The sequence below is a fragment of the Rhinoraja longicauda genome, chromosome 13, assembly GCF_053455715.1.
Source record: "Rhinoraja longicauda isolate Sanriku21f chromosome 13, sRhiLon1.1, whole genome shotgun sequence".
NCBI classification, from domain to species: Eukaryota; Metazoa; Chordata; class Chondrichthyes; order Rajiformes; family Arhynchobatidae; genus Rhinoraja; species Rhinoraja longicauda.
The window spans coordinates 37,563,988-37,579,896 of NC_135965.1; the positions used below are offsets into that span (position 1 = coordinate 37,563,988).

General features: G+C 39.9%; 1 protein-coding gene across 2 annotated transcripts in view; it reads right to left on the bottom strand.

Annotated features, from left to right (window-relative positions):
- Positions 1-1,043: 1,043 nt before the first annotated feature.
- Positions 1,044-15,909, bottom strand: part of per2 (period circadian clock 2) — a 33,003-nt gene continuing 18,137 nt past the window's right edge. For both annotated transcript variants that reach the window (XM_078410023.1, XM_078410025.1), the window contains exons 14-23: positions 15,282-15,372; positions 14,008-14,173; positions 12,810-12,916; positions 11,969-12,127; positions 10,585-10,851; positions 9,426-10,126; positions 8,228-8,393; positions 7,419-7,518; positions 5,349-5,499; positions 1,044-1,969 (exon numbers count right to left, since the gene is read on the bottom strand). In XM_078410023.1, coding sequence (XP_078266149.1) covers positions 1,760-1,969; positions 5,349-5,499; positions 7,419-7,518; positions 8,228-8,393; positions 9,426-10,126; positions 10,585-10,851; positions 11,969-12,127; positions 12,810-12,916; positions 14,008-14,173; positions 15,282-15,372 — 2,118 coding nt within the window. In that variant the 3' untranslated portion in view covers positions 1,044-1,759. The remainder of the gene's footprint in view (positions 1,970-5,348; positions 5,500-7,418; positions 7,519-8,227; positions 8,394-9,425; positions 10,127-10,584; positions 10,852-11,968; positions 12,128-12,809; positions 12,917-14,007; positions 14,174-15,281; positions 15,373-15,909) is intronic.

A 15,909-nucleotide genomic window follows, 5' to 3' on the forward strand; every position in this document is an offset into this window, starting at 1 on the left:
CCGTAGTCAGGATCGAACCTGAGTCTCCGGCGCTGCATTCGCTGTAAAGCAGCAACTCTACCGCTGCGCTACCGTGCTGCCCTACATCCTACTCTACATCCGGTAGAGGTGGGCTGCAGAGGTATCATAGTGAGATTGACCACATCGCTATTTGGAGAGCTAGGAATTTGCAGACAGAGTTGGCGTGAGGCAGTAAAGCAAACATCAGAGGCAGCAGGTGAAGTTGGTGAAGAAATAGTGTCAGTTGGGGGCAGAAAGGAAACGTATGACATGCAGTATGTGTGTTTCTTTGTAATGGTAGTCTGTGCAAATGTATCCCAGTCATGTGCAAGGATGATATTTGTGGTTACAAGCTTAATGATGGGCTAGGATTAGTGGAAGATAGGATGCAGGTGTTTAACATTAGTTAGAGTAAGCTAATTGGCAGCAGCTTCCTTTATATAGGTGGTGAGTGCAGGTATTGAGGGGGGTTGTTCTGGGATGCCAGAACCAACTGTTGAGCCTTCACCAGGTGTGGTGGGCTTAAGTCAACGAAACATCAATGAAGGGAGGTGCCCACTTGATAACTCCAATGATATACTTGCACCTACAGGATTAGTTTAAAAAAAATTAATCTGTAGGTAGCTGGGTTTTTTTTTGTTGCATATGGTGTTATTTATTGCAAGTTAGTGCATTTAGTTAGATAATACTTTGGTTTGGGGCTTTATTTTCTTAGTTGAGCACATCCTGGAGTTATAGCACAAGTACTTTATGTTTTAATTGTAATTTATACTGTGCATTCCACAGGACTGACAAATTGGGTGATTTATGAGAAACAACTTTAAAAAAAGACATGCTAAGAAGTTGATAACATTGTGTGTTTTGTCAAGAGACTTTGCAGAATCAAGCTCTCTGTTTCTTTGCCTTTGATACCCAGCACTTACATCACTGCCTTCATTAAAAAAAATACCTTTAATGAAGTCCGGACCTTATGATGACTCTAAAATCAGGACAAATGATCTCTAAACAACTTTGTTGGTTTATTTTAATATTTCTAATGCTCTGTTTATTGCTTTCATCCAAAATCACAAAGATTAGCTTCCATTCATCAGTGTTTACATTGCTGGACTTTGGATCTCATTGGAATACACCAACAATGTAAAAGTTCCAGTCTTAGTACATATTCAAATTGATGTCCACAAATTAGTTAGAGTGAATAGCTGAAATCCTAGGTCCAGCAATCTGCATGGATTTTGTTTGAACTTATAATTATTATTATCGCCCATTAAAAAAATCTCTTGTATACATCTCCACACAGTGGAACATTCTGCTAAATTGTCTGTTCCAAAGAATATGACAACATAACTATACTGGCAGTTAAAAAACTTTGTAAATTGGATTACAAACCTCCACAAGGATATTTACCTAGAAGCTGAAATGAACAAGCATCAAGTGACTATAAAATTAATTTTATGGCTAGATTATCAAAAACTGCTGATTCATTTACAACAGACATTGATACTTTAAGATTCCAAGAATATCAGATACAATAATATTGGATTCCATGGACATGTACATAAAAAAAATACTGTAGATACAGTCATAAGTAGATCAACCTGACACAACTTTTAAATAACATGAGGTTTTTTTTCCAAAGAAATCTTCAAACTGTTATTTCTTCAACTTGTTAAGGTGAGATGAAATTTTCATCGACTCCCAAAAAAGAGCTCTGTGCATTCATACCGAGAAAGTACATGTCCTTTTGCACACTTTGAAGACCTCAACTTGCAGAGTTTCCAAATGTGTTTGTTGCTATTGCCAGGTTGGGGTCTGCAATTTCTGAAGGTTTTTGCCCTTCATTTGAAACGTTCGAGACCTGAAGGCCAACAAGTCCTGGCTCATTCAGTCCACTAATATCTAGATTATGGATTTCCATATCCATTCTTGGCAAAATGTTCCGTGATGCATTTTTCGCAGAGAAGATCTTATCCTAAATTAAGAAGAATTACAATCAAATGTATACACAAGACAAATTCCACACCTTCCATACAAACAAAATCATTAAGAGTACAAGCAATGTCACATATTATTTTTATTTTATTCTTACCATTACATTCTTACCATTACATTCTAAAGAGCAATCCCAAAAATAGTCGTCATTTTTTTAAATTAAAGCCAACATTAGCTTCAAAAAGAATCAAAATAAAAGTAGCTGACACTGACTATATTCAGTTGAAACATGAAAGCCAAATGTCCATGTTAATATTTGATTTGTGGAAACAAAGAACTACAGATGCTGGTTTACCAAGGAACGACAGAAAATACAAAGACGTACACCAAAGACGTACAGGTATGTAGGTTAATTGGCTGGGCAAATGTAAAAAATTGTCCCTAGTGTGTGTAGGATAGTGTTAATGTGCGGGGATCGCAGGGTGGCGCGGACCCATTGGGCTGAAGGGCCTGTTTCCGCGCTGTATTTCTAAATCTAAAAAATCTAAAATACTGGGGTAACTCAACGGGTCAGGCAGCATCCCTAGAGAACATGGATAGGTAACATTTCAGTCTGAAAGAGTCCCGATCTGACCTGAAACATCGCTTATCCAGGATGCTGACTGGAGTCTGACCTTAATAATTAATTTATATATATATAGTATAAGAAAATAACTGCAGATGCTGGTACAAATCGAAGGTATTTATTCAGGTCGGGCAGCATCTCGGGAGAGAAGGAATGGGTGACGTTTTGGGAATAATTAATTTCCTTGTCTGCCAAAACGTTGCAGACCCAGTGGCTATTTATTTTAACCAATTGTACAATACTGAACTAAATGCTGCAGGAAAGCAGTGAACAAAATGATTCAACAGGCAGACAATTATGTGTAGGAAAGAACTGCAGATGCTGGTTTAAAACGAAGGTAGACACAAAATGGTGGAGTAACTCAGCGGGTCAGGCAGCATCTCTGGAGAGAAAGAATGGGCGACGTTTCGGGTCGAGACCCTTCTTCAGGCAATTATAATGGTTACTTTGTAAAGTCCAATGCTTGTTGGAAGCAATCACAGCTTTATTTGATCAACTCCCTATTCCCCAATTACATATATGTGCAATAAATGCATTTGCCATTTTTTATTTTGTTAATAAACAATGACATTAAATTGAGAGCCCAGTCCACTTATGACAAAATTCCTAGTCCACATTTATTATTACTATTTAGTTTTCTTCAGTGATCTGTTACAAGGAGACAGGTCAAATTTGTCTTGGTTAAAAAGGTGTTTAGTTTTTCTTAAATACCTGCATACAATTGCTCTCTTTAATAAATTCTGGCATTTCAGACAAGACGTTGATAATCGATCCCAACCTGCTTTTAGTGGGTGATTCACAAGGAGCACTGTCAAGTCTCAGATTCTTAAAATAACAGCTTGAGGATATTTAAATACAAAACAGATCCGAGTGCTGTCAGTTTTATTGCTGTTGCAGAGCAGGTTTGTGGTATTTTCTTTATGGATGAAAAAAAACCCCAGGAGATTTGATTTTCTCCCCCATTCACAATGGCAAATGTTGCTTGCACGCTGGTTTGGTTCAAATTTGAGTTCAGATACTTCAGTTGAAGTTTTCAGACTGTGGGTTATTTTGGCTGCTTCACGGGTGTCACATAAGCAGATCTAAACACAAATGTCGTGTTTGTAAGAAGGGTCTCGACCCGTAACATCACCCATTCCTTCTCTCCAGAGATGCTGCCTGACCTGCTGAGTTACTCCAGCATTTTGTGTCTATCTTCGTGTTTGTGAATTTACTACAATTTGTGCAGAACAAAACAATTTGTGTGCTCTACAAATGTGTGGGAGTAAATTAAAAATATAAAATGTTGGTATAATTTGGTTAGGCAGCATCTAGAACTAATATTTTAAGCTATGAATCATTCATCACAACTTGTAGGAAGAGAGCTAATGGACCTTAAAGTACAGATGGGGAGAGGTGTGAAGCTTAAGGCAGAGAGTTGGGACAATCGACTTGTGTTTGTGAAGCAAGCAGGACTTCTAAATTCTCGATGAAACAACCTGAAACATACAGCACTAATTTCTCTCTCCACAAGGGGCAGCACAGTGATGCAGCAGTAGAAATGCTGCCTTACAGCGCCAGGGACCTGGGTTCAATCCCGACATCGGGTGCTATCTGCATGGAGTTTGTACGTTCTACCTGTGACCGTGTGGGGTTTTTTTTGCACATTCCAAGGACGTGCTGGTTTGTAGGTTAATTGGCTTCTCCAAAATTGTCCCTATGTGAGTAGGATAGATTTAGTGTATTGGTAATCATTGGTCAGCACAGACTCGGTGGGCCAAAGGGCATGGTTCCACGCTGCATCTCCAAACTAAACACTCAAGTTGTTTCCACAACTTTCTCTTTTTACTCAGATTTCCAGCATTCACAGTGCACTGCTTTTCCAAAAGTTTGGAAATGTGCAAATAAAACATTTTTCATGCTTTGTATATCACTCAAGAATTAATTTCTACAATTCATGTATTTTACTTCATTTGGAATTTATTTGGAAGGGGATAGGGAAAATGATGATTTTTTAAATCCTGCCTTATTATTATTTTTATTATGGGAATTTGCCCGAGTTCAATGTATGTGCTCCTATAAAAGCAGTAGAACCACCTGCTTAAGAAGTTTTTCATTTCTGAAATTTAATCCCCAAGTCTGAGTGCAAATGAAGTATCATATTAAAACTTGGGATAATATTAAAGTATGGGAGATTAGATCACAACTCAAATTTTCAAACAGGGTTCATACAGTTGAGAAAGCCTGTCTAGACCCTTTTAACTGCTTAAAAAGGGAGGGTCTCAACCCGAAACATCCCCCTTTCCTTCTCTCCAAGGATGCTGCCAGTCCTGGATCTACTCCAGCATTTTGTGTCTATCTTAAACATAAAATAAGTTTGGAAAACTGCAACAAAACTCAAATGCAAAACATGGCCTTTAATTTAACCCCATTGTTGGCAATCCACACACAGGACAAAGGCTGGTTTATTGCAGAGCTATTAAAAAGTCCCATGGTGCGGTCAATGACGTTCAATAAATCGGATTTGCAATATATTGTTGAGCCATAGAAGCAGCAGCTTTATCAGGTAACATGGAATGCAGGTGATAAAAATGGGCAGATTTTATCATGAAAATATAATTAATCTTTCCTGCCAAGTTAAGAAAGTCATATATGAAGGAAAAATAACTGCAGATGCTGGTTTAAATCGAAAGTAGATCAAAATGCTGGAGTAACTCAGCGGGTCAAGCAGCATCTCTGGAGAGAAGGAATGGGTGATGTTTCAGGTCGAGACCCTTCTTCAGACTCAAGTTAAGAAAGTTAAAAATGGACTTACCATGATGTCAATGGTCTTTGGTGGTGCACCCGTTTTAAACCAGGGAAAGACCTCAGCAATTTCTTGTCTTTGTTTCTCAGTAAATTTGTGTTGGTTTCTCTGCATCAGTTTCAGCTTTTCCCTGTCCTCCTTCAAAACGGTTTCAATGTCCCTGATTTAAAGAAAGGCATGCTGATTATACTGCACTGGGAGATAAATATTCTAAAAACAAACATCAGCAATATATGTGCTTGACATATGAATCCCAGCCATCTCTCTACAAAATGGTTGGTATCAAGGTCACTCAGAACTAAAATTTCACTGCACAATCCATGCATGATGGTTAATGCATTTGCCATCTTAACGACCATGTAACCCATTTAAAACAATCAGTTAATGCTCCAGATAAAGTGAAGGATAAACCTGAAGAGAATTGGAAGCAGATGAACACATTAACTGTTCAAATACTGAAATCACACTTAAGCACATCTTAAATTCAGGATTGATGCTTAGGATTAGGAATCAGTTTAAGTCAGCAAGTCGAGCGAGGGTGATGGGTGATTGGAACTAGCGGCAAGCTAGAAGATGAGCACCAGAGTTTTGAGCAGCCCATTTAAAAAAGAATCAAGAGGGAAATGCTGTCAAGATGACATAGGAAAGGTCAATTTGTACGAGAGCTCCAGTAGCAGATGGACGGCTACTCGAGTAACGTCAGGTGATTCTAAAGAGTTGGAAACAGGCAGCTCACTGAAAGCACAGAGGTACAAGGTCTCAGGATCAAATTCCACAAATTTCACTTTTATGCAGTAGTGTTTCCATTTCATGGGCAAAGACTGGGGTATTAACTTTAATGGTTAATGTTGGCAGAATAATGCAGAAATCAGACACACAGCTACAATACATATAATTTATTATGAAATAGATAGTGCCGAGTGATTCTCTTGTCTCTAGATTTCAGAGGACTATGAATTATTTAATGTTATGCTGGATCTTTCTTATCCGAAACCCAAAGATCAGATTACAGGTGTTGCAATTAAATTATTACCTTGTAACTACAATTGGGCATCTTTTACTCTTCAGACAAAATTGCACTCAGAGATCAATTACATTATTTAAACACTGCCAGGAATAGAAACCCTGTAAGCTCCAACAGATTAGTGTCACTGACACAAACCTTGAACCTTAAGAGAATTAGTTGATGTCACCCAGGGCAAAGGCTGAACACCGCACACATGGGGAAGTCCTTGAGGGCAATGAAGTAGAACTTTCAAAATATCCCAAAGATATATCCACTAATTGTCATTTGGTGAACTTGACCTCGAGTGTGCATGTGGGATGCAAACTAGACTGGACTTATATTGGATGTCCTCCATGGTTGAACAAACTACCACCCAGCTACCAGCTAAACCACATGCCAGTGCGTAATAAGTTGATGTAATAAGAGAATTGCCAGCAATCGAGGAAACGTATGGCAGAAAGGAAAAGCGCCTTCACCACAAGGGGAAAAGTGGAGATTTAATTAAAAATTCTATTGGAGTACAACTCTGATAACCTGCCATCTAACTGCTGGATTCACCAACATCATTTCTCACCAGGCCCATGCTCCCATGCTCCCCTTACTCTCAGAGTCCCAATTCCCTTTTAAAATTCACTGGAAAAATTATGTCACCATGTGACACCAAAAATAAGTGAAGTGTTTTGAGGTAATAATGAGAGTGATGTCCATAAGAAAAATCTCAATCTAGCACCAAGTTCCAATTGTGCTGTATTAACAAAGTTTTATTGTATTCAAAGCACTGCTTAGAAAACATGTAGGGAGAACCAACAGGGAGAATACTCAAAAGTATACATTTTGAGGATATGTGAATTGGAATTGCACTGACCAGAAAGAACCTATTTATAGTATGGCCTCGGTTCATGTGAAGCCAAACGGCAAATATTCACTTAGCACCTCACCCATCTCTTTGGTTTCATGCATACATGATCTTATTGATCTTTAACCTCTCCCTAGGTATTCTTTCACCTTAAGACAGAACAAAATGGAGAGCTTTTGAAGTTCCAGTCAACAAAATCTGGATTTTCGGCACTTACCTCAATGGTAGTTGATAGGTCATCGTGGTCCCCTCATCAATTTTTTTATTGTGAGAGTCGCTGCTTCCAAAATATTTGACGCTGCTCAAGCAGCTACTACCTAATCATGATAAACAAAGAAAAATAAACCAGTTAGTAGCTTGACTAAGCAACAGAATAAAAAGACAAGGAAACTGAATCAATAAGAACAACATTTTAATTCTTTCACAGGATCTGGCTTTGCTGCCAAGATCAGCATCTATTGTCTGCCCCCAATTGATTTGGAGAATTAGGGAGGAGTCAGACCTTCCACTTTATTTGGCTCTCCACTTGAGCCACTTTCTCGAACTGTTGCAGTCCTTCTGGTTTGGTTTATATTAGAGATATAGCATGTTAACAGGCCCTTAGGCCCACTGAGTCCTTGCCAACCACTGATCACCCATGAACCACTTGTTGCATGTCGATCCACTTCCCCATCCACTCCCGACATATTAGGTGCAATTTTTCAAAGGCCAGTTAACCTACAAGCCCGCATATATTTGGTGAAAATGCTTTTAGAGTGTAGCCATGGTGGGAGATGGATTCTATTAAACAGGTTCACTCGCTCCAGAGCAATTGATGGTCTGATCTAATGTGCAGTTTATTCTTTTTTGTCACCCAATCCCAAGAAAAAGCAACCCATCAGTTAGCTTACACAAGCTCTTAAGCAAAGAAAACCAAGGTCAATATTGATCTTTCGTTTTTTTAAAAAGGAATCGATCCACTGATAATTCGGGGACAGTAATTCGTGTTACATCATGGGTTAGGTCAAGACAAAAGGACAAGGTTACCTGTGTCAGTTCCGGACATTCCACAACCATTGGACGGAGAGCCAGACCTTGTCGATTCCATACTCCCCGAGCCGACAGAGCCGATGTCAGACTGCAATAACAGCTTCAGCATGTCAGTAGAAGTGGAGCGAGAGTCATTGTTCTGGGCTTCAGCATGGGATTCATTCTTTCGAGAGCAAAAAAAAAACCCACACAAAATGTTCAGACCAGACGGGTAATATATTATTAATTAAAATGTCAAACTACTGCATAGTGAATTAAAAAAATTGTAGCAAACATGGTATAGAGCACATGGTGTTACTGAGTAATGGGGTACCAGTCTTGGGTATCGTCAGGAGAATGTAGGCTCATAATACTGTCGAGGAGACAATACGATGGACCACAAGTTAATGGCAAACGTCTTAAAATTGTTGCTTATTCACCTTCTTACAGTGAAAATACAAAGTACGGGGAGGGGGGGGGGGGGGGGGAAAGGAAGAGAATGAAAGAGGATGCAACATATATGCAATTTAAAAATAACGCAGGAAATTATAAAGGAGATGTATGGGTGAAATTTAAAAAATGGGTCAATTTTAAATCATATTTAACAGATTTTCCAGACACAATGTCTTCTCCCCACCTTATTCTGGGACAGAGCTTTAGAGACTGGGCAATTGGCATCATCTGCCATTGCAGTCGATGGCCAACAGTCAAGGGATCAGTTGCTAGGGTCAAGGTGTGTGTGGCATGGAAGTGTCAGGTTTATAGATTAGTGGTTGAATGTAGAGTCGTTGGAAGATGGCTGTGGGGGATGGGATGGATGCTAGAATTGAGGGAGTGAAGTGGATCGGGAACAGGTAGGGGAGGGAATGGAAGGGTTACAATGACCTGGTAGGCAAGTTCAAATCCGAACAGGACCTCACAGGTTGGGAGTGGAACCAGCTCAGAGTGGTCCCTTGGCTAATGCTGAAGGCCTCAGGAGTACGAAGAATATCTTCTTCTAAACAAGCACTCACATCTAGGGGGTGAGCAGGCGCACATCAAAATCCTAGTGGAAGTGGCAACCAGGCACATCTCATGCACACGTGTATCAGATGCAGGGAGGGCCCAGGAGGAAAGCTCAGAGATTTTATGCTATTTACACTGTCCTCAATATTCTTGATTTATTTTTTCGCAGAAATTTAATCCAATTATTGTTTTTAATTTGTAAGCCACTTACAAGATTTGCTGCGTCCATTGCAATGGTGTCCACATTTGTACCGTTCATGTTGTTTGTCATTGCTCCCTGGATCGCCATTAATTCATCTCCAGCTACAAGTCCAATTGCTTTCGAAGATCCGGGCACCTCGTCCAGCAGGTTCAGCTGCAAAGGTGAACTGGAACTCGGATGGAAATTTAGAGGGGAAGTGTGGCCTTGTTGCCCTTGAAGCCCTGGTGCAGGCGGCTTCTCATCTTCCGCTGGCTGGCCACGAGGGTGCAGTGCAAAGGCTGGCGGTGCCTGGAATGAATTCCATGCAGGCAAAAAGTTTGGTTGCGAAGGGAATGGCTGCTTATTTGCAAATATTGACTGGCACACCGCCTCGGGCACCGGAGACATGACGAAATTGGGCAACACAACTGCCACCAGCGGGGATACGAGGGGCACGGGAAATGGCGGAGTCTGAGGATTGTAATGAAGACCCTGAGCAGCAAAGTTGGCCAGAGATGGGTCAGTTACAATAGGCACACCTCCAGCTGTTGGAAACACCGGCAACTGGTAGGTAGGTATGACTGCAATAATTGGTGTGGGCCACGGGTGGAGTCGATGATTGGTGTTGCGCTCGCATCCTTGCTGCTTGATTCGCTTCGTTTCAGGCTTCCTGTTCTTCCCGCTTTTTTTGTGCGCAGGCTCCCCACGGTTCCACTCAAACCCTCGAGAGCCTACAAAGGAAACAAGTGGGACAGTTGTAAGCATTTCCTTCAAACCTTATTCTGGACATTTTTATATTGGAAAGCAAGTGACTGAAGATTGATGAAAGGATTGACATAGATACTGGTCCCACAACTCCTGAAATGGACTGTTTAAAATTGAAGCTCAAACAAAGATTCTCCACAATTAAAACTTATTTTAGCAATCAGAGACAAGACATTGGCAGGTCATCCAAGAAGCAATTTATAAAAGTTCTATTAAGGCAACTTTGGAATGACTATGTTAACAGGCAAGGCTCCATGAGAATTTAAAAAACATTTTTTTTCATAGGATCATATGCTAAATTTAGCCTGAAATGCAACATGGTACATTGATCCTCAATTGCCTCTTCTATTAGATAATATACCACAACGCATTTTGTATTCTTACAAGTAAAATGAGTAAAAAACCTTATTTGTACAAATCTTACCACGATCCCTTGAATATCCTTTGTGCCGATATTGCAAAGAGGTTTTGCAAGTTGCTCCAAATGGTTTTAGTTTACTCAACTCCTTGAACTTGGTCAAAAAGATCTGCTCTTCTTTTTGTGTGTGAGCAGCTAGACGTTCTTTGGTGAGGCCGTGTTTTTTTAATGCTTCCTTTTCCGGGTTCACAGAAGATGCTGTGGTGACCAGCATAGCAGATCTCATGTTCTCTGCTGGATCTGTAATGCCAAGTCCATCCTCCATTAGGATTTCTGTCAAGATTTTAAGTTTAAAATTGTATGTGTAAGAGGGTGTTTTTTTTCTGCATTAAGACAAGTGCATCAACAATAATGACATAATAACTCCCCTAACGAGAAGGTGCATGAGTTGGTCAAGCATTATTTTGACCGTGGAAGCATTGCTGGAATTAGCAACCACACATCTGGCAATAGGTAGTGGGGAAACAGATACACGTGTTGTGTGTACACACATAGGTAGCAATCAGAAACATTGTGGCAGAGCCTGTGGAACAATACTATGGAAGAAATATTGTTTCTTCCATAGGGCACCTCAATTGGGGAATAAAAATTACTTGTGTCTCAAGAACTTACATTTTTCTACCATAAATCACACTAAAAGGGCTAAAATCACAGTAAGTTCTGTTCATTCACCATCTTGGTGCCTGATAATCTAACTATACTGGAACCAGGCTCACTAATAGTTTACATTTAAAAATCTAGTTCTTCCAAACAGTATTTTCCACCTCTAGTCTCCTCTGGCATCATTGCTGTAGTAATCCATGCTCCTCTAATTTTGGTGCTTCACTGTGTCTCTTCATTGCTCCATGTTGGAAGATCATGTGTTCAGCTGCCAAGGCCCTAACCCATGGAAATCTCTCACTAAAACTCTCTACCTCCACTCGTTTCCTACTTTAACATGTTCACAACATCTAGAAACAAGGAGCTGCAAATGCAGGTTTATACACAAAAGGACACAAAGTGCTGGAGTAACTCAGCATGTCTGCCTGACCTGCTGAGTTACTCCAGCACTTTGTGTCCTTCACAAACTCTTACCTCTTAGAGTTTAAGACTTAGACCAAGCTTCTGAGCAATGGCCCAACCATCTCGTTAAGTAGTCCACCATTAATGACATTTTAATCATTTGAGATGCTGCAAAATTTTGCTACGTCATGTGTGCTAAAAAAAAAGTTGTGGGTGCCGGGAAATTATTAAATAGTGTCTTTGGTCACTAAAAATCAATATTCCTCTCCTTCCATTCTCGGGTCAGGACATTAGCTAGCTTCACAGAAATGCTTGCAGAGCGTGTGTTAACCAACTGATTGTCTTGCACCTCCTCTTGAGAGATCTTTTAGAACGTGAATTGCAGTACCTGCATCTGCCTGCCGTTTCTTATCTCCCACGTGAACAATGGTGCTGCTGCAGCTTCCTCGGCTGGTGATGCTCGCTGCCTTCCTTCGCAAGGCGAGTGGTGCCAGAGGTGTTCCAACAACTGCTCCAGAAGGCATCAGCTTTGCAGATTTTAACGGAGCTACAAGGAAAGCAATGTTGCAGGTCAAATACTCACATTTAAACTTTACCTCAGATGGATGACTTTGTGAAACATTCTGAATTTTGCTTTCGATAAACTCTGAGTGGTTACTAAATAACTGAGAAAAGTTGGGCAAAAAAAAAAATGTATACAAAACAAAATAATGGAAATATTTAACAAATCAGGCAGCATCCTCGGAGATAGAAACAGAGTTAATTTTTCAGATCTTGATCAGAATTGGAATAATAATGGTATCACAAAATGATGGAGTAACTCAGTGGGTCAGGCAGCATCTCTGGAGAGGTTTCAGTTCTGGAGAGGAATCTCTGATGACGTTTCGGGTTGAAACCCTTCTTCAGACTGATGTCAGGGGGGGGCGGGACCAAATAATAATAGATATTATATAGATAAATAATAGAAGGAATAAAAATCGTTTCTTTCTTCAGAGATGCTGCGTGACATTCTGTGCACTCCAACATTTTGTTTCCAGCATCTGGGTTTGTTTTTAAAGCAAGAATGAGAGGCTAATAAGCCTCAGAAACCTCATGACCATCACCCTTACTGATTAAAGCTTTTAATCAAGTCAGACGTTCCGTACATTCTGTAGCTTGGTGGGTAAATTTTTAACAACACTAAACATCTCAATTTCAGACTTGGTAAATACAGCGCCAGCATGAAATACCTTTAGAATCATTCACAATGTTAGCTTTTTGTTTGTCATCATCCGATGGCGATGAAGATCTACGCTTCCTTTTTGTAGTCCACGGAAGATGGTAGCCATCCAGATATCTGCGAAAGTACCAAAGAAACACAAATCAATTAGGTAACAGAAAAGAGAGAAACAGACTAATTCGGCATATTATTTAATCACTTCCCTCTCAACTTTAAAGCAGTATTCTGGTGTATCTAAAAAGGGCACAAGACGAAAGGTGTGTATGTGCGTTTAAAACATTAGTGATAAAGCAACTATATTTTCTGATCTTACAAGTCAAAAGGGTCAATGTGGCTCAAAGGTGCATTCTTGCCTGAACTCAGAAGGCCACCAGGCTGACTTCTGAACATAGTTGATGCTTTCAGTGTGGCATTGAAAGTGTGCCACACTGTCAAATGTGACTTTTTCAGATAAAACAATAAACCTTGGATGTAAAAGATGCCGTGCACTTTTTACACTTAAATAGCAGAGGATATCCAAATCTAAATACCTGCCACCTTCACGTGAGCAAAAGGATTGTTACATTTGCTGAAAAGTCAACTGTCATAATTCAAAGGAGGCTCAATACGTATATGTTTCAACCTTTGTCACATGCTAAAATATTTAAGGTGATTGAAGCTTGTTTTATTTGAAACTTTCTTGTTTGAGCTCTGGGTGCGCAGCCTGCTGGTTGCCATTACTATTGCTGAGCCCAAGATTTCTACTGGAGCTGGTTTTCGTTTTAAGAAGATGCAGCATGGCAACAGGCCCTTCAGCCCATCGAGTCCAAACTGAGCAGCGATCACTCATACGCAAGTTCTATCCGACACACGAGGGGGGAATTTACAGAAGCTAATTAATCTGCAAACTCTCGAGTCTTTGGAATGTGGGAGGAAACCAGAGCACCCGGAGAGAATCCACATGGTCACAGGGAGAACGTACAAACTCCATACAGACAGTACCCAAGGTCAGGATCGATCCAGGTCTCTGGGGCTGACTGGTGTCTGTTAACAACCTATGTTGGGAAAGATGAAATGTACTTCACAGAGATCCAAGTATCTTTGTGGCTGCTTTCTTAAAGGCCAATCATGAGAGTTGTCACTTCACAACTGACTATAAAATCCAGGTCAACTAATAAAGCTTTGTAGTTTTGGTAAATACATTTGTTCAGGTCCAGAGTGCCACTCACCTTATTACACTGTCCAGACAATTGATTTGCTGATAGCAACATCCAGAATGTTCCTCACATCTTGGTTCATCCACGAACATGTTCTTTCCAGCACTACTTGTTCCAGTACCCTTGGATGTGCTGGCTTCAACATCTTTAGTCTGGCTGCTTGTCTCTTTTTGTGTTCCTGCAAAATATACGCCATTCACATTGGTTTTGAAATAGGATTACAGCTAAAAAAAAAATGTTTCAGAAAGATGCCCTCACATGGAATACAAAAAAAGGTAGGCAGTTTTTCAGCCGCAAAAGATTAAAAACTAAATGACATACCGTATACAGTTTGAAATAAAACCCTTTTCCAAACAAGTTTTTTTTGTGTTTAACCATTGTCAGAGGCAGTACAAATGCAGCAAAATATTGAAATACTTTTAGAGTTTCTGTTCTAGGCTTCATGATGTGCGCACACACTTGGAAGAGATGCTGAGCTTGTGTTTTAAAAGCTGATGCTTTAGATTACAGCGGAACTGGTGTTCAATGAAAATGTGAATTGTGGTACAGCTCCTTGTTATGACGACAGACTTATCCAATCGAGCTGTTTGTTCTTATCATTGGAGTCTGGACTCACAGAAGATTATTCAACCATTTATGATGAGTTGAGGATCAAAATACTAATAATCGGTACATTTCAGGTAATCCAAGGGCAGAGGTACTTTACTGAAATATGGCTCCTCGGTTTCAGGGAGAAGGTCCACTTTTAGAATGACATGCATTGGTTTACAAACCCATAAAGCCTACCAATGCTTTTATTTAAACAAAAACAAAGCATAAAATTCTGAAGTGAGGAGAAATCAAGTCTTTTTAGTTTTCCATGAATTAAAAAAAAAAAATCAGGTCATATTTATTTAAATTGGCTGTTCCTTCAAATACATCAGTCAAAATGAAGCTAGATGTATTATAACCAGACTCCCTTCATCTAATTTTTTTGTGTGATGTTGGTTCTCAAAAATGGTACGAACTGAATATTGAAAAAGAATACATATTCAAGTAAAATTGTAGTCCCAAAGTATTTAAAGGCAAATAGCAACAAATCTTTACATTGTTCCTTTCATTGATGTTTTCTATGTAACCCCAAATGACTACATCGTGTCCACATTGACAGAATAATGCCTACAGTGAATGAAACAAGCACAGCTGTAATGGCAAATGTCATTCTTGGACTCGAGGTGCTTTACACTCAGAATTAGTTTAAACCATTTACGTATATGCCTCGACTGCAAAATAATTAAGTCTATTACCAGTTTTGTGTCTACTCTTTATTTTGTTGAATTCTGTCTGTCCTCGAATTCTTCCTGTGTGGGGATCTTTACCAGCTTTCTGAACCACCATCTGGAAGAAAGAGATAAGGGACTAAAGGTTAATAATTTCCTCCAAAAATTACTGACTGCTCATTACAAGAGCAGACTCTGCTTTTGACACACAGCAAAACTAGATAGAGAATAAAACAAAAGGACATTTAAAATTCAAGATTAGTACTAGGTTAACTGCTGAATGAACTAATGATGGCAGAAAATCATTGAAGCAATATTTTCAACTGAATTCAAAGAGTAGGCGGCACGGTAGCGCAGCGGTAGAGTTGCTGCTTTACAGCAAATGCAGCGCCGAAGACTCAGGTTCGATCCTGACTACGGGTGCTGTACTGTAAGGAGTTTGTACGTTCTCCCCGTGACCTGCGTGGGTTTTCTCCGAGATCTTCGGTTTCCTCCCACACTCCAAAGACGTACAGGTATGTAGGTAAATTGGCTGGGTAAATGTAAAAATTGTCCCTAGTGTGTAGGATAGTGTTAATAGTGTTAGTGTGCGGGGATCGCTGGGCGGCGCTGACTTGGTGGGCCGAAAAGGCCTGTTTCCGCGCTGTATATATAT